General features: G+C 43.2%; 1 protein-coding gene across 1 annotated transcript in view; it reads right to left on the reverse strand.

Annotated features, from left to right (window-relative positions):
* Positions 1-16,553, reverse strand: part of SETD2 (SET domain containing 2, histone lysine methyltransferase) — a 92,993-nt gene extending 76,440 nt beyond the window's left edge. The window contains exon 1 of the mRNA XM_090284643.1: positions 16,367-16,553. Coding sequence (XP_090140769.1) covers positions 16,367-16,437 — 71 coding nt within the window. The 5' untranslated portion in view covers positions 16,438-16,553. The remainder of the gene's footprint in view (positions 1-16,366) is intronic.
* Between the last annotated feature and the right edge of the window lie 8,324 nt (positions 16,554-24,877).

The following is a 24,877-nucleotide window of genomic DNA, read 5'->3' on the forward strand; positions in this document are numbered from 1 at the left end:
AAAGTGAGTGTGATATATTGAAGCACAGCAAATATATAAAGTAAGACTACCTGATTATGTATCCCCTGAAATGATAAAATAGGTAACTGATAAACTGCTAGGGTGGGGGAGGTGGGGGGCGTATGACGTAACTTACCAGTCTCCAAAGAATATAGAAAACAGAAAAACATGTTAGGACACCATAAGGATACATACAGCCAACAGTATAAGGAGACTCATAAAGAAAGATCTGAAATCTGGTAATCACATGATTATTTAAATCTTGACTTTTTAAAAAATGTATAGGGGCTGCATATTAAGAAACATTAAGAATTATTACAACCTGACTGGTGTAGCTCAGCTGGTTGGGCACTGTCTCGCAAAGTGATGCCAAACTAGAGTCACTAGTTTGATTTCTGGTCAGGGCACATGCAGGTTCAGTCCCTGGTCGGGCACATATGAGAGGCAACTGATTGATGTTTTCCTCCCACATCGATGTTTCTCTCCCTCTTTCTTCCCCTCTTCCCCTAGTAAATAGACAGACAGACAGACAATAGATAAAATCTTTTTTAAAAGAATTATTGCCAATTGCTCTGGGTACAATGGTATGGTGGGGTATTTTAAAAATCCTCCACCTAGAGGATATATTTATTGATTTTTTAGAGATGGGACAGGAGGGAGGGAAGGAGAAACATGGATATGACAGAGAAACATCAGTATGTTGCACTCCAATCTAGGATCAAACTGGCAACCCATCTATGAATTGTCCTGACCAGGAATCAAACTGGAAACCTTCTGGTGCAGGGGACAATGCTCCAATCAATTGAGTAACCCAGCCATGGTTACTTTTTTTTTTTAAGGCCTTATCTTTTAGAAATATAAAGTATGAAATGATAGTATAGCTGGGTAGATTTAAAATATTCCAGTAACAAAAGGAGTAGGGGATAGATGAAACCAGAATGGCAAAATGTTAGTAACTGTTGAAGCTGGATGAGTACTATTGTCTTTTGCATGAATGTTTAAACTTTTCCAGAATAAAAAAAGCTTTAAAGTTTAGTTGCAATATGAAACAGGATAACAAACCCCCAAACAAATAAACAACAAGAGACCATGCACGCACATGCAGCAACAGAGGGTTGGTGATTAGAAGTGTGTTGGCAGAGTGTATGTATTCCTGTTACCATCCAATCACCCACCTACCCACAGTAAGTGCCCATTCACCATGTTGTGGCTCAGCATTAATCTGCTGACCCAAACAGAAGTAATCTTTTTTAAAAATATTTTATTTATTTATTTTCAGAGAGAGGGCAAGGGAGAGAGAAACAGAGGGAGAAAAACATTGATGTGTGAGAGAAAAAATCAGTTGGTTGCCTATCACACGCCCCCAACTAGGGACCTGGCCCGCAACCCAGGCATGTGCCCTGACTGGGAATGGAACAGGTGACCTTTTGGTTCACAGGCCGGTGCTCAATCCACTGAGCCACACCAGCCAGGGCAGATTCACCCATCTGATTTAGACTCCCCAAAAATAAACTTAAAAATCATAAATATGTAACCAAAACTAACATTGTATTATAATGGGAAATATTTTCTATAAGTTAAGGTTTACCAAATAGCATCAACGCAATTCTACTTTAGGGCCATTTAATTTGAAAAGGTTCAGTATGTGAAATTTTTAAAAGACTCAAGGTGAGAAATTTTCAACAGCAAATATAGAACTAGTCTGAAAATTAAGTCCAATCTTTTAGGATAAAACATCACAGTACCAAATTTTCATTTCCTGTGGAAATTATCTTTAGAGTTCTCAAAGTAAACATATACAAAATATTCTATTTTTTTTACAATTTTGCAAATTAGAACTCTAGATGCAATTTCCACTTCCAGATATCAAATTCCAGATATGTACATAATACTATATTATGTATTAATAATGTATAATAATAAAGCTAGTTTATCTATGAAATGAATTTTATCTTTTCTATCCAATGGGTTGTTTGTTTTATTTCTCAAATACTAAGTTACACTATAACCAGAATTAAAGAAAATGTACTTGGTCCACCGACCTAGCCATCAAGTCCCTAGCCACTTTAAAATATTCTAGCAATCACAGAGGAATGTTAAGTATCATCAATAGCTCACTAAAGAGGTCAAATCTCATGCTCTGCAAGAAAGAAATATTGCAAATTGACAAGGCAGATGTACTCCTCACAGAAACACAAAATAACAGGACTGTGACTTAGAAGTAACAACAGTAGTTAATATCACATCCAAAAGTCAAACGAGGCAGCTGGTTTTCATGCCCACAATCATACTAAGAGCACTGAAAATCAAAGCTGACACAGTTACACACCATAATTAGTATGATGAAAAAGAACTACAGTTGAATCTAAGGTTCCTGTTCTAGAGACTCTCTAGTGCCTTCTGTCCTTAAGCCATGTTCTAATTCCTCTTCTCCCCCATTATATGTTTTTAAAATTCCAGATGGGGAGGCATTACCATATCATACAGAGTTAACAGTAAAAGCTTGAAAGTCAGTCAGTATGGATTTGAATATCATCTCCAATACTTAACCACTTTTTAATGTAATTAAGAGAAATGGTGGCCAAAGAGATTACCTATAAAACTAAAATAGTAACAACGCATTTACTTCAAAGACAGGATGAAAGAAAAATGTCTAGGAGCATTTGAGATCTTGCTTCCCAACATGTCATCAGCTTGGCTCAAATAAACTCATAAATATTTGAGAAGAGGAGAGGGGAGGGAAGGGGAGGAGAGGGGAGGGAAAAGATCTATTTAAGTCTTCGCAAAGAGTCATCCTGATTTCCTGCTTCAACAGTGCTTAGCCAGAACTGGTGCTTGACCCCCATCCCAGCCAGCCCCTCAAATCCAGCCTTCTTCACCTTCCCACAGCACCTCAGACACCCCAAGGCCCACCATCACCACTCCAGCCACCTCTCCTCAGCCTCTAGCCATGACAACCCGCATCCACATTGCAGGTGTGCAGAACTACCACCAGAATTCAAAGGTGCCATCAACCACCAGATCAACCTGGAGCACACGCTTCCTATGTCTACCTGTCCATGTCTTACTAGTTTGACCATGATAATGTGGCTTTGAAGAATTTTACCAAGTATTTTCTTCACCAATCTCCCGAGAGGGAACATGCTGAGAAACTGATTAAGCTGCAGAACCAACAAGGTGGCCAAATCTTCCTTCAGGATATCAAGAAAACAGACCTGATGACTGGGAGAACAGGCTGAATGCAATGGACTGTGCAATACACTTGGAAAAAAGTGTGAATAAGTCATTACTAGAACTGCACAAGCTGGCCACTGACAAAAATGACCCTCATTTGTGTGACTTCATTGAGACTCACTCTGGGAGACAACGAAGAGATCTAACTAAGCCTTAGGCTGGCTTCCCAGTGCCATTGGGGTGACTTCCCCAATCACCAAAGTAGTGTAGGCATGTGGGAGTTACCTCTACCTTTTTTAAAACTTGCGCCAAATCATCCACTTATGTGCTTTCATTTGTACTATTCCTTCAAATAAAGTACTTTGGTAACCCTTCCCCCCAAAAGGAAAAATGTCTATTTAAAATCTTCTATATATAGTGCCTGGCACAGTTATTGCTCAATAAATGGAAACTATAGTTAGCAATCTGAATTATATATTTGTAAGATTCTTTAACAAGTCTCTACTATTAGGAAATAAGCATAAATAGTAAAGGCATTGCTCATTATTTTTATCCCCGAGTTTTTGCATTGATAGGGTACACAGTAAATAATTTTGATCAAATGAGGAACAGAGAAGTAGGCATAAGAGACGAAAGGTGGAGAGACTGAGGATGGCAAAAATATGGAGGAGCCACAGAGGGAAAAGGGAGCTATTCACACTTAGCGATAGCCGCTGGCTAAGGTTTGTTTCATAGCCACAAGCACATAAACTGAGACTGAAGTTCAGAAACTTTTATAGCAATCTGCCCTTGACCAGTGATCAATAACCATGTATATTTCTAAGCTTTTTATTTTGAAATAATTATAGATTGACAGAAATTGCAAAAATAGTACAAAGATTCCCTGTACTCTTTACCCAGTCCCCTTCAAACACTGTGACAACTTACACAGCCATACTCTGCTGTTAGAACAAGGAGACTGACAATGGTGCAATACTGTTAGCCAGGCTAGACCTTATCCAGTCTTCACCATTCTTTTTAACCTGCATTCATATTCAATTGTCTGCGTGTAGTGTGTGTAGTTCTGTGCAATTTTATTCCATGTATAGATTCATGTAACCACCACCATAATATACTAACTTCCATCAGTGGCGCTGTATTCTGAATGTCTTAAGTTTTTCACTTTATTTTTCTAGAAATTCATTTTTATTGTATGTTTAAAAGGTATCAGTCCATGAGGTACTGAAAAGAAAGAAAGAAAAAAAGCCCTGGTCTTTCACCACAGATAGTTCAAGAAACACTAAACTAAAACATCTATAAATTGGCTTTATCCTATTTGGAACCCCTTATCGCTAAATAATTGATCATTAGATTTATTTTCTCCTATGGGGTAGCAGACAATATTAATTGAAGCATATTCAGAAAATCCCAACTCTTTGTATGTTAGGGTTTTATCGCTACCTAATAAAGTTCTATTCTCCATTCCTCAGTCTTTTACTCCTATTGTACTCAACAGACCAACGTAAACAAGAGCCAGAATTTCACTGTTTATGCCCTCTTTAGAAGAGTACACCACAAGGGAAATAGACAACCAGACAAGAAAAGAAAGGAGGAGGGAGGAAAAGATAGGGAGAAGGAAGGAGGAAGAAGAAAAGAGAAGGAAGGAGAAGAAAAAAAGGTCTTCAGAAACTTCACAATGTTCATCCAAGAATAATCTTTTGGATTTCTTCTTTACCTTCTTGGGTTCCTGAAAATACACTAGAATCATTTCTTACTTTGAGCTCTGAGAAATTTTCAGTATGTTTAGACTATATGCCATTTATTAAGAAATGTTCTATTGGCTTCTAGTCCACACTTCCTACACTTGTTTGTGAAAGTGTGATTAGAACCCTGTAAACTACATTTCTCCTTGCGGCACTAACAGCCCGTGCTACACAGAGGAACACTCAAAGGCTGGAAGAGTAAGAGGAAATTTGCTCTCTCCTGGTGGTCACCATACCTCTGCGTATTGACCCATAAATCAACAACGCATTTCACCTGGTGTTGATTCCAGTTCCTAGACCCCTCCCCGGCCCCCCCAACCAATCCCAGTCTAGCCTGACTGCAATTCCGCATGAACACCAGCACTAGTAGCCGAATACCCACCTTCCTCAGAGGTCTCAGTCCTAACCCTACCCTAAGCTTCTAGGTTCTGGAAACCACACCCTCTTCCCTTTTTTCTTCCAGTCCTAAGGTGACTATAAATTACTTTCTGCCTTTCTGTTACCTCAGTGTCTCCCTTTCATTTTCTCAGTTCTCCAAAAACCTTTTAAACCAATTTCTTACATTAAATTCTATTTTCCTGACTGATAAGAGTAAAACTACCTCAGAGCTTAACGCTCTTTTTTTTGGTATATTTTATTGATTATGCTATTACGGTTGCCCCAATTTTCTTCCCCCTGCCCCTCCTCCACTGGGTACCCCATTCCCTCCAGCAATCCCCCCCTTAGTTCATGTCCATGGGTCATGCATATAAGTTCTTTGGCTTTTCCATTTCCTTTACTATTCTAAATATCCCCCTATTTTATACCTACCAATTATGCTTCTTAATCCCTATATCTTTTCTCCCATTCTCCCCCTTCCCGCTGATAACCTTCCTTAAGGTTATACTAAAGGAGCAACATAAAACTGAAATAATTATTCCAACACAGCTGTGATATTCATCACTCTAATGCCAAAGTGGGGTACAGTAAGCTTTTTATCAAATCACTCTAAAAAGCATAAAACTGAAATGAACCATGCTTACCTGAAAAGTTTTTCAATTTATTTTTAACCATTTAAAAAACATAAAATCATTCCCAGTTCATAGGCTATACTAAAACATGCAAGCAGGCTGAATTTGACCCACTGGCCCATTCTAAACTGTACCTTTTACAAAATCAAAATATTATATTCATTGATGACCTCAAAAAAATAACTTTAATAAACTTAGGCTTAAACTATAACTGGCCCTGACTGGTATGGCTCAGTTGGTTGCGCGTCATTCTGCAAAGCAAAGGGTCGCCAGTTCGATTCCCATCAGGGCACAAGCCTGGATTGTGCGTTCAGTCCCTGGCTGAGGTGTGTACAAGTAGCAACCAATTGATGTATCTTTCCCTTTCTTTCTCCCTCCCTTCCTCCCTCTCTAAAACTAAATAAAATCTTTTAAAAAATAAAAACAAAACTTTTATTGTTGTATAATTATTCAAGAAACCAACTGTCACAATTATGAAAGTATAGTATAGTCTTTTTGGCAGATTAAAAGCAGTTTGTATAAGGAAGTAATGGTAATAGCTGAATATCAACATTAAAACAATGGCAACTGAATATAAAACCAGTGTTTCCCCAATTACAGTATTGCTTGTGTGCATTCAAGAAGCAATGAGCCCTGATTGTGGATTGAGCACCGGCCTGCAAACTGGAAGGTTGCCAGTTCATTTCCCAGTCAGGGCACATACCTGGGTTGCTGGCCAGGTCCCCAGTTGGGGGCGTGCGAAAGGCAACTCATTGAGATGTTTTTCTCCTTCTCTCTAAAAATAAATTTAAAAAATCAAACAAACACGTGGCCAGGTACCTCAGTTGGAGAGGCAATGAGACTACCAAGAAATACTGGGCTGGCCAAAAAGTCCATTTAGTTTTCTTCCGTCAAATAAAAGACACATTTCTCATTGTCACCAATAACTTTATTGATTTGGATATTCTAAGTATGTTGGTCATCTCCTGCATGGTATAACGTTGATTGTTCTCAATTCAGGTCTTGATTTGATCATTATCAACTTCAACTAGTCTAGCCGACCATGGAGCATCATCCAGCGAGAACTCTCTCCAGCACAAAACTGCACAAACCACTTTTGATACATTCAATCAGTCACAGCACCTTCTCCATACACTGCACAAGTCTTTGTTTCAGTTTTGCATTTTTACCCTTCTTGAATAATAAAGCATAATATGCTGAAAAGATTGCATATTTTCTTCATCTTCAGTATTAAAATGGCTACACAAAAATTCATCAATTTTGCTAAGTTTTTAAAAATGCACACTGCCCTGGCTGGTGTGGCTCAGTGGACTGAGCGCTGGCCTGCAAACCAAAGGATTGCTGGTTTGATTTCCCAGTCAGCGCACAGGCCTGGGTTGCGGGCCAGGTCCCCAGTTGGGGGCGTGTGAGAGGCAACCACACATTGGTGTTTCTCTCCCTTTCTTTCTCCCTCCCTTCCCCTCTCTCTAAAAATAAATAAATAAAATCTTTTTAAAAATGCACACTGATATGACAGCTGTCACAATATAATCTAACAAAATTCTTTCAAATGAAGTTAAAGACAACTAAGTGCTTCTACAGCCCTCTTATAGAAAAAACCAAAAGAACTTTTTGGCCAACTCAATACTTGGTGTTCGTCTTTCTTTGAGTACTTTTCCTTCATTATCAGAGAAGATAATAACAGTGTCAGAGGATATGAAATTGGGGCACAAATTGGAACCCGACTGAGATAGGATATTTTTTCAGTTTAGCGTATGCTAGCTGCAAAATTTGATAGCTATTTGCTTTTGTGAAACGTAGCCATTGCTTATACTACTTTTTCCGTATAAAAACTATATAAAATATGTTTATGGCCTCGACTAGATAGCTCAGTTGGTTGAGGGTTCTATTCCCAACCAGGGCACATACAAAAATCAACCAATGAATTAATGAATAAGTGAAAAAAAGTCAATATTTCTTTCTCTCTCAGTCTAAAATCAACCAATCAATAAAAAAGATGTGTTTATATGCATGTGTATTGTTATAGTTCTCCAACTTTTAACTTACTTTAAATGGTTAGTTATACAAAAGCATAAAGAAAAGCTAACGTTTTATTGGCGCCTAAGCATTCATCCACTCTTTCACACAACTTAAGACTTGTTTGGTTCTTCTGCAAGGACCTAAGAAATTCTGTAGTCTCGTACTAGAAAATCCAAAGGCCATGAAGAATATGTTGTAGAGACTTACCACTCTTTTAAATGGAGGAATTCCAGTAACTAGAAACTGGATACATAGCAGTGCATGCTTGGTAAATGTTGCAGTTGACTTGATTCTTCATAACTATCATTACTTTTATCACAGAAACAGTACCATAAAATATGTAGCTTATGTTACAGAGCTGATATAGATACTATGGTCTAGAATTGATAAATTAATGGGAGAGTTATATTTTTTAACCAGGTAATTTTAGAAAGTTTTTGTGTATGCTCAAAATCAGAATAAATGGATATCCATACAAAAAGTTTTCGCAGCCATCTATATAATTTATGAAAAATGTTGGCTCTACTTCACATTATCAAAAAATTCATAAGAATTTTAAACCTGGCATGCGTCATCTGCCAACTAGAGTAGAGTCTGTAATTAATAACTATTCACCAAGAGGCCAAATACCACAGAAAATACAAGTTAGTCCATGGGTCTCCAAAGAGCTAATCATGAAGCAAATATTGGTGATTACTATACAACCCTCCCCAAAGAGAGGCTAACTGCACTTGGCAGGAAGTGGGCAACAGGAAGAGCTATAATGAGAAACCAGACTTGCTTCAGGTTCCTGCAAGCCCACAGCAGGCTCCCAGTAAACAGACCTCCCAGCAGCTTGCCAGCATGATCACACTCCTACACCCCAAGGATATTTTCACTTGTCAGATGTTAGCATCTGACAGAAAAAGCATTATACAATAAAAAGCATCTATAGTAATTCAGACCAAGTTTACACCTCCATCTAATGACCAACGTTTTATCTGCTCAGTTGGAAAAGACACTGAAGTAAATACCAGCTTGATATTTTTTTTAAGGCTACCAAATTAAACATAAAGTACATTATACACAAATTGCAAAGCTAAAGGACCAAATACAACATTTTGTTAGCAAACAATAACCAAAAATTACACAAGGTAACAGCCTCTCATTTGAACCCATGAAAACAGACTTCCAACTATAAATCCCATTGTGAAAAACAACAAGCCTATTGAATTTTCAGTTGGCCAGCTTAAAACTAACCATTTTCAAGAGACTGCACTTAAATGCCTTGAGTTTTCTCTTTAAAATAACCAAGCAACTAATCATAGTAGAGCAGGAATAAAAGCTCTTTAACCCCTGAGCACCAGACAGGACAAACATAAGCATGGACAATAAAATAAACTTTTTTAAAAGGAAAAATTCAAACTCTAAATAAAATAATAAAAACAACATCATAAATTACCAATATACTCAGCCCATGGGGAAACAGATTTGAAAGGAGACACCTTCCACATAGCACATGTCCTAAGGCCCTTTTAAACTGTTTAACTTGATAATCAGACACCTTAAGAAAATAAACACTATAATATATCCATAGTATAGATATTGCCTGTTTAAAAAAAAAAAAGCACATCTTTTATGTAAATACAAGCATGCAGATGATATAATATGTAGAAAAAAAGGGATATGTATGGCAGTATGACTCCATTTATGTAAAGCAGGGAAAAAATGTTAAGGGTGAATTTTCACTTTCTCCTCTATAAATAATCTGTATTATCTTACCCTTTTGCAATAAGCATTTATTGTTTTAGTAATTTAAAAAAGAAACCATTTTAAACATACTACCTGACACTGTTATGTTTCTAAAATATCACATTTACGGTTAGTACAAAGAGATCACCATAGTAAAGTACCTCCAAAAGTTGAATTTAAAGCTCTATCCTCAGATAGAAAAGAAGAAAGAAGAAGAAAAGACTAAGAGTTACGACAATTAAACGAAATGCGTGATCCTGGACTAAAATAAGAAGACACTATTGGAACTGGCAAAATTCAAGTATGAACTGTATACAAAGTAACAGTATTGTTACATTAAATTGCCTGAATTTGATGACTGTATATTAGTTACATAAGAGAATAACTGTTCTTAGTTAATACTATGAAATATTCAGGGGTGAAGGGTCATAATGTTTACAATTAATACTCTCAAATGATTTAGCCAAAAATAAACAAACACATGTATTTATTTCTTTTTAAAGATTTTATTTACTTTCAGGAAAAGGGGAAGAGAGGGACACAGAGAGGGAGAGAAACATCCATGTGTGAAATACATTGTTAGATAGGTTGCCTCTCACACACCCTCAACTGGGGGGGACCTGGCCTGCCACCTAGCTATGTGCCCTGACTGAGAACTGAACCGGCAACCTTTCAGTTGGCAGTGCAGCACCCAATCCACTGAGCCACACCAGCCAGGGTTGTATATATTTCTACATAGAAAGATTTTTAAAATGTGGCAAAATTTCAATTACTCATTAATCTACATAGAAAGTATATATGGTAATGAATTCACTATACTATTCTTGCAACTTTCCTGCGAAAGTTTGAAATTTTTTCAAAATAAAAGGATGAAGACTTTTTTTTTCCCCCCTCAAGAGTGGATCTCAGAAAGAAAAAGGGTTCTAACCCTGATTTTCAGTGACTTTAGGCATAAATGGTTCAGTTTCTAATATAAATTATCTTTCAGGGTCTTAACCATAATTGCCCTAGTGCATTACAAAATAGGGTACTCAACAGTACTCTGGAAGAATCAACAGAAATAATGAAGTTGGTCAACTTTTCATTCTGTAACCCAGGCTAGTCATATTTTGCCACCCAGAATATGACTATTATAGCTTCTCTGCAAAAACTGAAAATGCCCATGGAAAACTGAATACCAGGATCAAGAAAAATTATTATAATATCTGTTAAAGAGTAACTCATAGTGAATTTCCATTTTTAAAAGGGAAATAAATTAAATACAATGAAAGGTGGCAGAAACGATTTGGGAATACCAAAGTTCCACTAAGGAAATTGGGAAAGTATGATTGATAATTTTGTATGTACAAAGTGTCTTAACATTTGAACATTTCTTAGGAAAACACAACTGTATCAACAGTTGCTTGAGAACTAGCTAAAGACATACTGTATCAATAGAATGGCCTGCCTGAAATCTAGAAAAGGCAAGAGCAAAGAGGGACATGAATGTGGAGAGGTATACTCTATCCTAAGTAATAAGAAAACTCATGAGGCTTGCTGTACTTGCCAGAAAACCTTCCAAGTAGTATTTTGGCCTTCCATGTACCTCAGTAGCCTGAAGAGGGTACTCTGCCTGTAGAACCAGACCTCAAATACTACAAAGCTATTTCTCTCTTAAAAAATAACAAAAAGTTTGATTCATGTACTGAATGCAAAGCTACTAAATGTCTAGACCATATGTGGAATCTGGTGATTATGTTGATACTTTCTTAGTTAGCTTCCTATGGCATCTCTATCCCCAATGTAGCTAAGGCGACTTATGAAAATTTTGAGAGTTTATCCTCACAGCTTTATATATTATTTAAAGATGCTGAAGTATTTTTCCCAGTTAATAAACTTTAGTTTTTCCAAATTCACCATGCTTTTCATATCATGGTGCTTTGTAAACTACAGTACTGTTCTTTCTAGCTGCATCTTTCCATCCATTATTAATCCTAATTTTTAAATCCCCATAAAACCCTTTGCAGAAAATGCTATTATGATCCCCACTTTATAAATAAGAACACCAAGGCATAAAGTCAAAACAAAACTCACCCAGGTTAATGATGCTATTAAGTAAAAGAGGTTAAGATTCTAAACCATGAGCTATGGCTCCAGAGCCTAGAGGTTTAACATTTTTATGCCTTAGGACATTTTGGCAGTCTGATGAAGCCTGGGAATGCCTTCTCTGCTTAATATTTTTTTTAAATGTACAATATAAAATACATATGATTACAAAGGAGACCAGTTAAATGAGGACAAAAGACCCAAATGTGCGAAAATAGCAATATGCTTAACAATCTAGAGGTGGGTCTCATATCTACTGTAATTTCAATGTAATGATGAACATAAACATTTTGAGATATCTACAATAACCTCAATGTATTATTAAAATATCTGTGATTTGTATGAGTAATAAAAATATAGGTAGTTAATAGTGCTGTAATTTGCTGCTTATATTTGTAATTAAAAGAAATGGTAACTACTAGTGAGATGATAGTGAAGAGGTAATTTTCCATCTAAGTTTATGGGTGTCATCCATGTTAAGATGCCTACACTGCACACTATAACAATCCTCTCAACACTACAGTTTAAAAGGACCCATTCTGGGTCCTTCTCTCTTTCTACACTGGATCCCTTGATGATCGCATCCAGTTTAGAGGTTCTGAATAGATACCTAAGTTGACGACTACGAAATTTATCTCTCGTCCAGACCTTTCCCCTAAACTCCAGACTTGGACATCAATAACCCAAACGTCTAACAGGCACCTCAAACTCATCTTGCCTAAAAGCGAACTCCATATCTATTCTCCAATCTTGCTCTTCTTACAGTCACCCCTCCCTACCCTTGTTGACAGCAACTCAATCTTTCTGTTTGGACCAAAAACCTTGGAATCTTCCTTGGCTCCTCTCTCACACACCAAATCTGATTTATCAACAAATCATACTGGTTTGATCTTCAAAGTATATCCAAAATTCAACCATTTCTCACCATCTCCTGTTACCTAACACCTTGGTACAAGTCACCAGCATCTCTCTCCTAGATTACTAGCTTCCCTACAAGTCTCCCTGCTTCTATTACTCCCCCTTGCAAACTGAGTGATCCTTCTGAAGCTGGAAACAAATTACATCACTCCTCTGTTGAAAGCTCCGGAAGAGGTCCTTATACTAATAGCTCCACAGAGACGGGTGAAAGCCATACCCCACCCCAACCCAATCTACCATTACTCTGTTCTGTTCATTCCATTCTAGTCATACTGGACAGAACTCACTATGTGTGCCTCAGTACAATGGGACTATTTATTCCCTCTACCTGAAATGCTTTCCCACCAGCTACTAACATGACTAACTCTCTCCCCTTTAAGTCTTTGCCTATATATCCCTCTCAAAAAGGCTCACCCGGTCCACCTCATTTTATACAGTTTTTTAAATCCTCGCCCAAGTATATGTTATTGATTTTCGAGGGGGGGGGGGAAGAGGGGGTGGAGAGAGAGAATATCAATGAGAAACATCAACAGGTTACCTCCTGCACATGCCACAACTGGGGATCAACCCCACAACCTAGGGATGTGCCCCAACTACCTTTTGGTGCACAGGACAATGCTCCCACCAAGCCACTTGGCCAGGGCCCTAGTCCACCTCATTTTAAATTGCAACATCTTCCCCAGAAATTCTGGATCTCCCTTGCACTGCTCCATTTTTCAAAGCACTTACCTTTGAACATTCCATATTATTCATTGTTTACCATCCCTCACTAGCGGGTGCCCACAAGGTCAAAAGTCTGTTTGATTTATACTACCCCGAGCGTGCCTACGTTTGGCACAAAATAGACATGCATATATTCAAAGAACAGCACTTTTATCACTGCTAAGTACTTGCCTGTCTCTGGAAGAGTTCCTTAAAGACTGTGGCTCTAATTTGCAGTGTCCTCAACACCTGGCCCTGTGCCTGCCCATTAGCAGGCACTTAAAGCACAGATACTCAGGTGATTACAGCCATTTTCACCTGAAACACAATCCTATATGCCACAGAAAAAAGCCAGGTCTTACAGCTGTGCCCCATTAAAGAGTGGGTACAAGACAAATACATAACGTCAGGTTCCAACTATTACTTCAAACTGAATCTACCTGTTTTGTGCCTCAGTTTTTTCATGTAGTAAGAATCATTTCAAACCACCTAGTCTAAAAAGGGCACTTGGTCATTCCTTCCCCCAGCCATGTCACCCCCTCTCAGACCACCTAATCTTTTCATGCTTCACTTAAAATCGTACTTCTTAAGTTTCCCCGATGACCCCAACTAGAAGCACCCACTGGTGCCGCCCTCTGCGCCAAGTGCTTTTCACACATTATTCTCATTTAGTCCTCCCAACAGCCCAATGAGGCTGTTACCATTATATACCTATTTCAAAGACGAGAAATCCAAGCTTAGAGAGATGAAAGTCACTTGTCCAAGGTTCAACTGGTGTTCAAATTCAGGTCTGACTCTGTAATCCTATTTCTTTAATCCTGTACTGTACTGCTTTTTCTCTCCCCAATGGTTTACACACTATCTATCTTATACATACCACCTCATAGGGTTTGCTGTCACTTCACTTTTCTAGGCTTCAGCTTCTGCATCTGTAAAACAGGTGATAATGTTCAGGATGTCCACCAAGACCCCTTCCAGTTCTCATCGTATAATGATAGAAAACATTTAAAAAAACCTTTATACAGTTCAGACAGGTCAGTACACACACACACACAGACACACACTCTCTCTCTTCAGATCTTAAAGTCACTGCCAGCAGCCCAAAGCAGTGGAGACGGAAAAGCAGAGAAAAACCTCCAAGACGTTGTGTAAAACAATAAGACATCCTTGAGTCCTCTCCCACTCATGTCTATCAAGATGCACTTGAGTCCATGTTCCCACGTAGTAGAAAAAATTATGTTTTCCCCGAAGAAATGGCAGGATGGGAGCCTGAAAGCCTGCGGACTCCGCCACACCACCTGGGAAGGAACTGAACGCAGGCCCTTGGCCAGGCAGGGGCAGCCATGCTCTTCTGCACAGGATGAGTGAGTGCTCAGGAAGTTTACTGGACCATGAGTGTTTTGTTTTGTTCTGTTCTGTTTTGTTCTAGGTTTTGCAAGCCCCAAGCCAGAGGCCTATAACAGGACCTTTGTAATTTGGCCAATGACCGCACGGTGAACGCGAACAACCTCATTAAGGTGCCACTAACCTATAAGCAGGAACCCATGTGAAAGGGAACCCCGGCCTTGACAACACTCACTGCAAACAAGAGCTGGGCGTTGTTTCAGAAAGGCAGAACCATTATTTCTCGCGCTGCGCAGAGATAACCATCAACCCCCCCAGCAGAATCCTTCCCTCTTGCCCTTGAAACTAAGCCCTATCAAGATCCAAGGCTTTTGGGCCTTGTGGCCAAGATCAAGATGCAGACATTTCTGGACCAAGGTGGAAGGATCTGGAAACAGGGTGCAGGAAAAGTAAAGAAAAAGAGCCACAGGGGAACGAAGGTAAAATGTGTCCAGAGGGGAAACCTATCGGTGTCCTCCTGGTCATTAAAAGTGACAGTTTCTCCGGCCGTCCCGGTCAGCGGGCCGAGCCGCCGCTCCGGAAAACAATGGTCCCGCAAGGCCGCAGACCCAGAAGTGAACCGGGGCTGTGCAGAGGACGCTCCCGAGGTGCCCACACGGCAGCAGACGCAGCCCTTCCCGGGGAGTAAAAATGTCCGACGGGGAGGGGAAGAATAAACCCGAAAACCACTACTGGGCAAAGCTGTATCTCGGTCTCTCAGGCTCCTGTCTCCTCAGGGGCTCCTCACGCCATTCCTGGCTCCGGAGCAAGTCTTCGCAGGGAGCGGAAAGTCCTCCCCGGAGGCCGAGGGGTTCCTGCGACCGAGGAGGCAGAGCGTCCTTTCCCAAGTGTGCAGACCTCTGCCTGGGGAGGAGGGTTTGCGCCCCTCCGGAGGCTTCTGCTCCTTCGGGCGGAAAAAGCGCCCCGGTGTCACCTCGGCGTCGGGGCCGCACGCACCTCGCCTCCATTACAAAACCGAGGTGCCAAAGGTGCAGGGTCTGCAGCCGGAAGCGCTCCGAGGCCAGCGTTCAGCTCCAGGAGGGAAAAAGCAAACCCGAGCGCTCAGCGCGGGCCCCGCCGCTGCCCGGGGCCCCGCGACGCGCGCTAGGCCCTTCCGGTCCGAGCCGCCGTTGCCAGGAGGCCGGGTGACGGGTCGGGCTTCCACCCGAGCCCGGGGATTCGCGGCCTACTCTCGGCGGTGCCGTGTGGCCGAGGCGGGCACCGGTAGCCCCCGCGCCTCGGCCCGGCTGCCCGCAACAAGGCCTGAGCGGGACGCGGGGAGCCGGGGAGCCCCCCGAGCCTCGGGCCGGCCGGGTCGGTGCGGACGCGGCGGCGGCGGAGGCCGTGGCCGCCCATCCCCCACCGACCCGGCCCAACGGCCGCTGCGACGCGAGGAGCCGCGCCAACGCCGGGCCCAGCGGCCGACCCGCGGCGGCCCGGGCGAGGCGGCGGCGGGGGCCTGCTCCCCACGCCGCCCGCGCGAGTCCACCGCGGGCCCGTTACTCCTCGCGCCGGCCCGCGCCGCCGCCCGTCAGGACGCGCCGCCCCGGGCTCGGGCCGAGGCGGCCGTCCGCAGCGAGAGGCCGCGGGGCTGATACCTACTCAGGGGTCGGGTGCTCAGGGTCGTAGAAATCCCCCATCTTCGGAGACGGCTGTGGCGGCAGCTGCTTCATCTGGAGCGGCTGGAGGCGGCGACGCAGGCCCCCTCCCCGCGGCAGGGCGACGCGAGGGAGGGGAGGGGAGGGGAGGAGGCCGCTGGTCCGACCGCGGCGGCGGCGGCGGCGGCGGCGGCGGCGGCGGCGGTGGCGGTAGGGGCGTCCCGCGTCACTCGCTCGCTCCCTCCCTCCCTCCGGCGGCCTCCCGCCCGCCGCTCTCTCCCCCACGCTCATCGGGAAGCAACACGCTCGCTGCCCGCCCCTCAGCCGCACAGGCCCGGCCCCTTAAAGAGACACGCAGCGGCGCGCCAGGCAGCGCGCCCGCAGCTGCGGGTCGGCCCCAGGCCGGCGCGGGCGGGGCTGGGCGCAGCCGGCCGAGCGGCCGGACCCTGCGTGCCGCTTCCCGGGACGCTCACCGCGGGCCCGAGCGCTGTCGGCCCGACCCGGACCGAGCGTGCCGACGCCGCGCCCTCTCCCCCCCGGCCCCCCAGGGCGGTCCGCGGCTGAGGCGTGAGGTGACCGGCCTCAGGGCTGGTGGCAGGCGTCGTCGGGAGGACTGCCCGAACCCAGCGGCACCCTAGCCCGCCTGCCTCGCCCCCCGTGGAGACCGGAGCACCTGCGTCCGCGGCGACGCCGAGGGCCTCTCCTGGGCTCTGAGGTAAGGCGGTGGCCGTGCCTCCAGGGCCCTTCTCCCCTCTCGGCCCTCGCCATTGTTTCTCCTCCTTTCTTCCCCCGCTCGGCTTCTTCATCTCGTCCCCCCAGCAAGTACGCAGACGGAGCCAAACCGGGGCTTCGCCGGAAACCGAGCTCCCGGGCGCCCCCTCCTCCCTCCCGCCCCCACCCCAGATCGGGAAGGCTGCAGCCGCTCCGGTCTTCGTGGTTCGCGAGGCCTCAGGGGAAATGCCCTTAAAAAAAAAAAATGTTGTTAATCACGTCCTTGCAAAAATGACAGGGTGGGATTAAGTAGGATAACTTGAAAGAGCGGCAGGGTTTTGTTTTCGGAAGAAGGGGCGTAGAGCCGTGAGCTGAACCCTCAGGACGCGGGAGAGTTCGTGGCCGTTGAAAGTGGGGTTCGCAGGATGAACTTTTGCGTGGGTTTTCTTTTGTCCTCTAAAATCCGGAGGCGGATTTTACCGGCAGAACAATCGAATGGAGGGGGGTGTTAGGGACTGGATGCTTGTGTACCCCCCCCAACCCCCGATTCACCCGTGAAAATCCCGGTTCCGAGGCGCTGGCCGCGGGAGGTGGGAGGGAGTGAGGGCTGCAGAGCGGAGCCGGGCGGGGGACACCCCACCGGCCTGCTCGCGGCTGCCCGGCCGCCCCGGCGCGCGGGGGCTGCGGGGGAGCGCGGCCCCAGCCTGCAGGACTGTGACGGGCGCGTGTCGCCCAGTCTAGAGTATTCCGTTCTAACAGCCCGGACGAAGCAGCGCGCCCCAAGTACCGACGTGTGAGCTAAGAGAACACACGCCCTTTACTAGCTCTTTTCCACGTTTTTCCGTAGGTGCGTGTGTATATGTGTGAACGTAATGACATGTGCAGACGGTGCCCGTCGGTGTTCGATGGGCGCCGTGGCCCACAGGGGCATCGCGCTGCCCTGCCGCCTCGCATCCAGATCCCGTGACCGCTCTTCCCCACGTTCCCTCGGTCCCCCAGGCCGCTGCTCGTTGTAAGGTGAGAGTGCGGACACGCACGCGTCTCTCGCCGTTAACAGTATTCAGTGGGGTGATGCTTGTAAAGCCCGGAGGCTTCAGTCGTGCTGGCGCTCACGCAGGCGTGGGCAGGGGCTGAGAGCTCACACTGCCCGGCGCGGTGTCCCGGCTCTGCCACTTGCCAGCCACGTGACATTGGGCACAGTCGCTTTTCTTGCTTCCAGCGCCTCATCCGTAAAAGAGGGTTATTACCCACAGCGCAAAGGGTTCTGTGATTAAAAGAGACATGCTTGGACAGTGCCTGTGACCGAGTGACTGTTATCTTCCAGGCTTTGATTGGGGGGGCCCTGTGCCTTAGGTTGCCACCTAGGCCTTGGGGAGCCACTTGATACTGGACAAAATAGTAAAGGGCTATTTTAATTTTAGGTGGAAGTGGCTGAAATTTTAAGTATGAAGTTGATAAGGATCTCAACTTATGTAAATGAGAAAAAAGCAGTCAAGTACAGGCCTCCTGTTTTCTTACAAAGGGAACAGTTACTTGCAGGCCGTGATGCAGCGGGGCTCTCTACTACCTGGCCTTAAGATAGAATCGGTCTGGTTAAAACCCAGTGCAGTAAGCATGTAACCATAGGGTTAGTGGAAAACACTAAGCCACAAACACAAGGAAATGCACCACAGTTTTACAGGCAAGATTGCTGGAAGATAGAGCACTTTCAAAAGCCCTCATCTGTTACTGTGCTGGGGCTCTTTGTATACACATTTTAAAATCAAAGCGGACGCATCCTCAGAACACATACTTGGGCCTCTTCTCTCCATCAAAGCTGTGGGATCATTTGGTCTTTAGCCTATAATTATTATCAGATACTGGCGTCTCCAACTTTCTTATATAAAGGCTTCTGCAAAAGTGTGCTGATATAAGAACGTTCAGACCTGTAGGGAATTTTTATAGTTTATTTGAGCCAAACTGACAATTGCCGAGAAACAAGATCTCCAGTGCTCCAAAGAAGAACAGTTTTGCAGCTTTTTAAAAAATTTTTTAATTTAATGCATTTGAATTAAGGAGGAAATATAAGGAAAGTTACAGGAGGGTGGGAGGAAGCAAGGTGAGGAGTAGATTACAGGAGAGTTAACAAGACTGTGAGTATTTCAAAGCTGCGTTAACCTAAACTCACAGAAACAATGAACAGGGCTTGCTTAAGGCCCAGATAAGCCGTTTACTAATAAACTATGTGCCAGTGGAGTGACTACCCACCATGACCTGCCCAGTTAGGAATTTATGATCGGGTCTCCTTGTGAGGTTACTTTCCATAGAACCCCTTTTTCCTCCACCTGTGCTTGGAGGAAAAAAGTCAAAGTGAAACATTAGAGGCATCCCCTTCCTAGAGTGTTAAAAACCATAATTGTTTCTGTCATTATTGCCTCCTGTTGGCCCTGACCACTCCCTCCCCAGCGGACCACAGGGTAGCCGAGAATGACTGGGACAATGTTGATTTGGGCCTCTCTTGCCGTGGGGGAGACAGAGGGCCAAAAGTTGGATGTTACCCACAGTTAGGCTCTGGGTACTTGGTAAAGAGATGAGTTAAAAAATGTAGTTGTGGGGGAGCACCAGTTGATTCCCTGAGCACATTCTCTCAAACTACTATTTGAAAACAAAAGTTTTGACGTAATATGTTGAGAGACAGTTCTTAGTACTGACACAACACAGAAGCCATAAAATGAAGACACTGAGGTCATCTAAGGTGCCTTTTTCACTGTGCTCAGGCTAAAGCTCTGTTGCCTCCATGGGGAACCTGGCTTAAGTCTTAAGAGACTCACCAAATTCTTCCAAGTAAGGATTGTCCAAGTACTGGTTGTGCTCCTCAAGCAATGCCAACTTGGGAGGGATAAGCAAGCTCCAGGCCTAGGACTCGGAGCTCAGATGTCCATGCTTTGCTAAGTGGTGGCAAGGTTGACAGTGCCAACCAGGCCACTGTGGGCAGTGTGAGCAAGGCAGTGCAGAAAACCGTATGTCTTCCCACACGCACCCTCACCTTTCAGAGTCAGGTGCATTCCCTTATAAATGGAGGCTCATCAAAACTGAAAGTTACTTTAGGTTTAATCAGTGTACAAAAGAAAGGCACCATAATTTAGATTAATGTTTATTTTAACAGTTCTACACAAATCTACCACGTTCTTTGCCTTGGAATTTCTTGGAGCGAGGATGTGGATTACAATTGATTTTTTAAAAAATAATTTTCTTTATTATTTTTAGAGAGCGGGAAAGGGAGGGAGAAAGAGAGGGAGAGAAACATCAAGGTGTGGTTGCCTCTTGCATGCCCCCAGCTAGGGACCTTGCTGGAGACCTACCTGGCCTGCAGCCGAGGCATGTGCCCTGACTGGGAATCAAACCAGCGACCCTTTGGTTCACAGGCTGGCACTCAATCCACTGAGCCACACCAGCCAGGTACAATAGACTTTTATTTGTTTAATCTACACATCTCAACACAAGAGGAATCTAGAAAACAATACATGATCTACACTGAGCTCTACTACATACATTGTTTGTATTAAGTCAGCACCTTTCTTACTGCTTTGTTAACTGAATTTCATTGCATAATACTGTGTAAGTCTATCTTCCCAACTCTTACAAATTTGTAGGCAGAAGCATTATTGTCTCGCCTTCATATTTTATAGTGTTTCACTCTGTATATGTCAAGTGTTTATTAATTTTGCTGTGTTTTTGAAAACCTTACTTCTTTTACTTTTTCTTTTAGAAATCCGTAAAGTGTTCACAATGGATTTTTCTGTCAAAACCTGATTGTTGAGCAGCTAACAAGCTGTTGACACCCAGTCTCATTTCATAAGCTATTTTACTGGGCTTCAAAATGCTGACTTAAAAGAACTACACCCCTTAACAATCAAAAAGACAGGAATATTGTTATTAGTTTGTCAGGGTCCCCCTGAGAAAGTATTGAGACTTGAAGCCCCATGCAGGCCAGGCGAAGGAAACGAAGCCTGTAAGACCTGACCAGAAAACCAGGAAAGCTGGGTGCAGAAGTGCCTCAATGCTATAGCCAGTGGTCCCTTGTGGAAATCGGGCCATGAGAAAATGCTTTTGTCCTTTGAAGCTTGCCCAGTTCTTTTACCTCGCTTGATTGCTTTATTGTACCAAGAGCAGAGGTTTTAACTTTAACTCAAAATGAACTTCCCCTCCCTATTTTATGGCCATCTGAGTCTTTGTGTCCAACACACTCTGACCTGAGGGAGATCACAACGTTCCTTCAATTGTTATCCCTGAACAATGTCTGTTTTCTGTAATCAGCACTGTTTAACTTTGGCTGATGAGCTTTACTTGCATGCTATATGCCCTTAAGCTGACTGCACTCAGTAAAAGACCCTGGAGGGAGGCAGTTGAGGCATTTGTCTCTCAAATACTTGCTGGCCTTCTCTCCCCTGGTGCAAGCTGCCTGGGAAGTCTTCATTCCATCTGCGACACCAGGGGATCTCTGCGGGTCAGGGGTCCCCAACATTAGTTGTTTTTTGTTTTGTTTTTCATTTTTGTTTTTGCCAGTGTCTAGTGAATTTTATTAAGGAATAGTTATCAGGGTCTGCAGAATTTGGTAATTTTTTTTAAAGGTTGAACTTGGGCAAGATGCATAAAAGATCTCCATTTACTGTGAGCACATAGTATTTCCCATCCTTTGGTAAGCTGAGAACTTTCATTCAGAAGCAGTTGCCCCAATTTACCAAAGCAAAAATTCGTAAAATATGGAACACTTCCTACAACACTAAACTCTTCCTTGTTCTTTTTGATGGCACAGGATTCTTCTAGTTTATGGCCCTCTTCTAGCATAACACTGGATGACTGGGGCAAAAGATTAAAAGAAGTCTTTTCCACATCATTTTTCAGCTGTTCCTCAAATCATTTTACTAAATTTGATACAGATTCCCGTTTCTTGATGGTAGTGCTTTGAAATAACATTGTTCATAAACAGAATCTGAAATAAAGGTCTCCATCTAACTTAGTGCTAGCAGTTCATCAACTTGGTAGAGTCAGAATGTTCAATTTTCATTAAATTTTCTTAACATGTTATTACATGTTAAGGAATATAGGCCCTCATTAAACAATGATGAAGATCACAAAATTCTCTTTTAGTGTCAGAAGGTTGTATGTGTTAAAAGACCTTCAACTTTTGAAGATGACACGCTGAGCTTGTGTTTTTCTTTTTTTTTTTTTTAAGATTGTATTTATTTACTTTTAGAGAGAGAGGAAGGGAGGGAGAAAGCAAGGGAGAGAAACATCAATGTGTGGTTGCCCCTTGCACGCCCCTAACTGTGGACCTGGCCTGCAACCCAGGCAGTGCCGATTGAGAATCTCACTGGCCACCTTTCTGCTTGTAGGATGACACCCAACCCACTGAGCCACATCAGTCAGGGCTGAGCTTCTGTTTTGTTGCAGGGCTCAGTATTTGGACCTAAAATTTAAATTGAGTTTCCATTTCTTCAAACATAGACAATTTCAAAGATACCATGGTGTGATTCAAAAGAGACTTAACAGACTGAACCCAAAATATTATTCAAACAGCAATGTCCCGTTAAAAGTTAAACAAACTGTTAATGACTGTAGAATCTAAAATACTTTCAACTCTTCTGTATTTTGAAATTTTTCTTAATAACAGATAAAGGAAAGAGGCTTCATTAAAACAAACAAACAAACAAATAAAATAAAACAGATTTTGAAACCTGAAAGGGTAATTTACCAACTGCTTTCAGGGATCTTTACAAATTCTAAGAGAAAAACTACCCAAACGAAAATTATCTGTATACATGTATATACAATTGTTGTTGTTTTTTTAATCCCCAAGACTGTAAGTAAACATACTAATAAATCTTGCTAGAAAGGCGGTTATCATGTAACTAAAGCCAAATGGAAACATTTGGTGTGTTTTCCCTAAAGCTTTGCAATGCACCTTCACCTAGGAAGCTATGTCAAAGTAAAAGAACTTTAAAATGAATCCCCAATTTTAATCAAGAAATTAACTGTTTCTCTTTGCATCCTTTGAATCCTTAAGTTCCTCACACACACACACACACACACACACACACACACACCCATGCCACAATCTTGGTATCCAATATCTCCTAATACGCAATTGTAACTACACTGCAGTGACTTTAGCTGGACTGCTAAAGATGAAATTGGATGACTCCAAAAAGCCTACAAATGGTTGCAACAGTCTGAAATAACCCTAAAAATCAGGCCCAGGCTGGGTGATCGCAGGTGCGAATCTAGGCCAGATACAGATTCCAGAAAAGTGGAGAGGTTGGAGGCCCCCGAACCTTAGGGGTTTTTGTTTGTTTGTTTTTTCAATGTGTGTTCATCTGGTGATCCTTACAAGATCATCAAACACTCAGGGATGTGATTATAATGCTTGCTTGCTTGCTTGTTTTGTCCTGTTTTGTTTTGGATCTTAGCACCCTTCCAGAGAACTCATCCCTAGATCTTCTTATTGTTCTGAAGATACATTGCCTAATTCTCCAGAAAACATGAGCCAGTTGATTCTCCAACACTGAAGAAGAATGTCCCTTTATGTGTTACAGATTTTTCAAAGAAATGATAATCATGACTGTCATACAGCCGTAAAATGAATGTGTCAAAGATTGTATTTAACTCAATTAGTAAGGGCATTACTGAGGGCAACCATTTAACAGAATTTGAATTGATCTAGATCAGGAATACTGAAATTGATTTACAAATAGGTATAAAACTGGCTTTTCTTCCAGAGGTTCCTAAGCCTCCCTCGTTTTTTTCAGTTGTTGTTTCTTCATTCTTCATTCTTTTTATTTCTTCCTTATGTTCCAAATCATTGATTTGAATACTGGTTTCCTTCCCGTCATCATTGGTTTCATGTGGATTTTCCTTTGTTTCACTTAGCATAGCCTTCACTTCTTCCCTTCTCTTTTTGCCATACGTAAGCATATCTGTCAGGCCTGTGAACATCTTTATCACCAGTGTTTTGACCTCTGCATCTGTGAGGTTGGCTGTCTCCTCATCTTTTAGGTTGGCTGTCTCCTCGTTGCTTAGTTCTACCACTGGAACCTTGATCTGTTCCATCTTTTGGGCCATACTTCTCTGTCTCATCTTGACTGGCTTTTGTGTTTATTTGCCTCTGTGTCTTAGGTAGAGCTGTCGCACCTGTTATGTTGTAAGGGGCGGGGCCTTAGGTATTTGTCTGTACAGGGTGACATGTTTCACCACATTGTGGCGCTGTATGTGGGGGAGGGGTCTGAGAGGGAACTATGCTGCTTGTTCAGCGCTCGCCCCTTTTCCAGGCACTTCTCCCACTTCTGTATGGGACTGGAATCCCTCCAGCTATTGTCCTGGCCATGGTCCCCAGAGTGGGCGGGTCTGTGGACGTTCTAGGACCGTGGGGGCCTCTAAAAAAAATGGATTCTGCTGAGAGACTGGCAGTTTCTTCCTCCGCCCCAGCCCTAACTGGTTTGCACAGTCAGAAGCAATGAGGCTTTATTTTCCCTGGAGCTGGAACCATGAGCTCTGTGTGGTCTGGTCTGGGGCTGGGAGTGCTCCCCACATGTCCCTCCCTACTTTTTTTAATGTGTGTGTGACTGCTTTCCGCTAGCGGGCTACAGCTGCTGTCTCTGCTGCCGCTGCCACCGCTGCCACCTCCTCCACACTGCGTCCTCTTCGCCCCTGCTCTTATGCTTTCAATTTTCTCTCTCTTCATCCTTCTGTGCTGTATCCCTCTTGGCAATTTCTTCAGCTCCAACATCTGGGTCATTAATTCTCTCACTGTGTCTAGTCCATTTTA

The sequence above is a fragment of the Furipterus horrens genome, unplaced genomic scaffold (assembly GCF_987537825.1).
Source record: "Furipterus horrens unplaced genomic scaffold, mFurHor1.1.pri manual_scaffold_7, whole genome shotgun sequence".
Taxonomy (NCBI): domain Eukaryota; kingdom Metazoa; phylum Chordata; class Mammalia; order Chiroptera; family Furipteridae; genus Furipterus; species Furipterus horrens.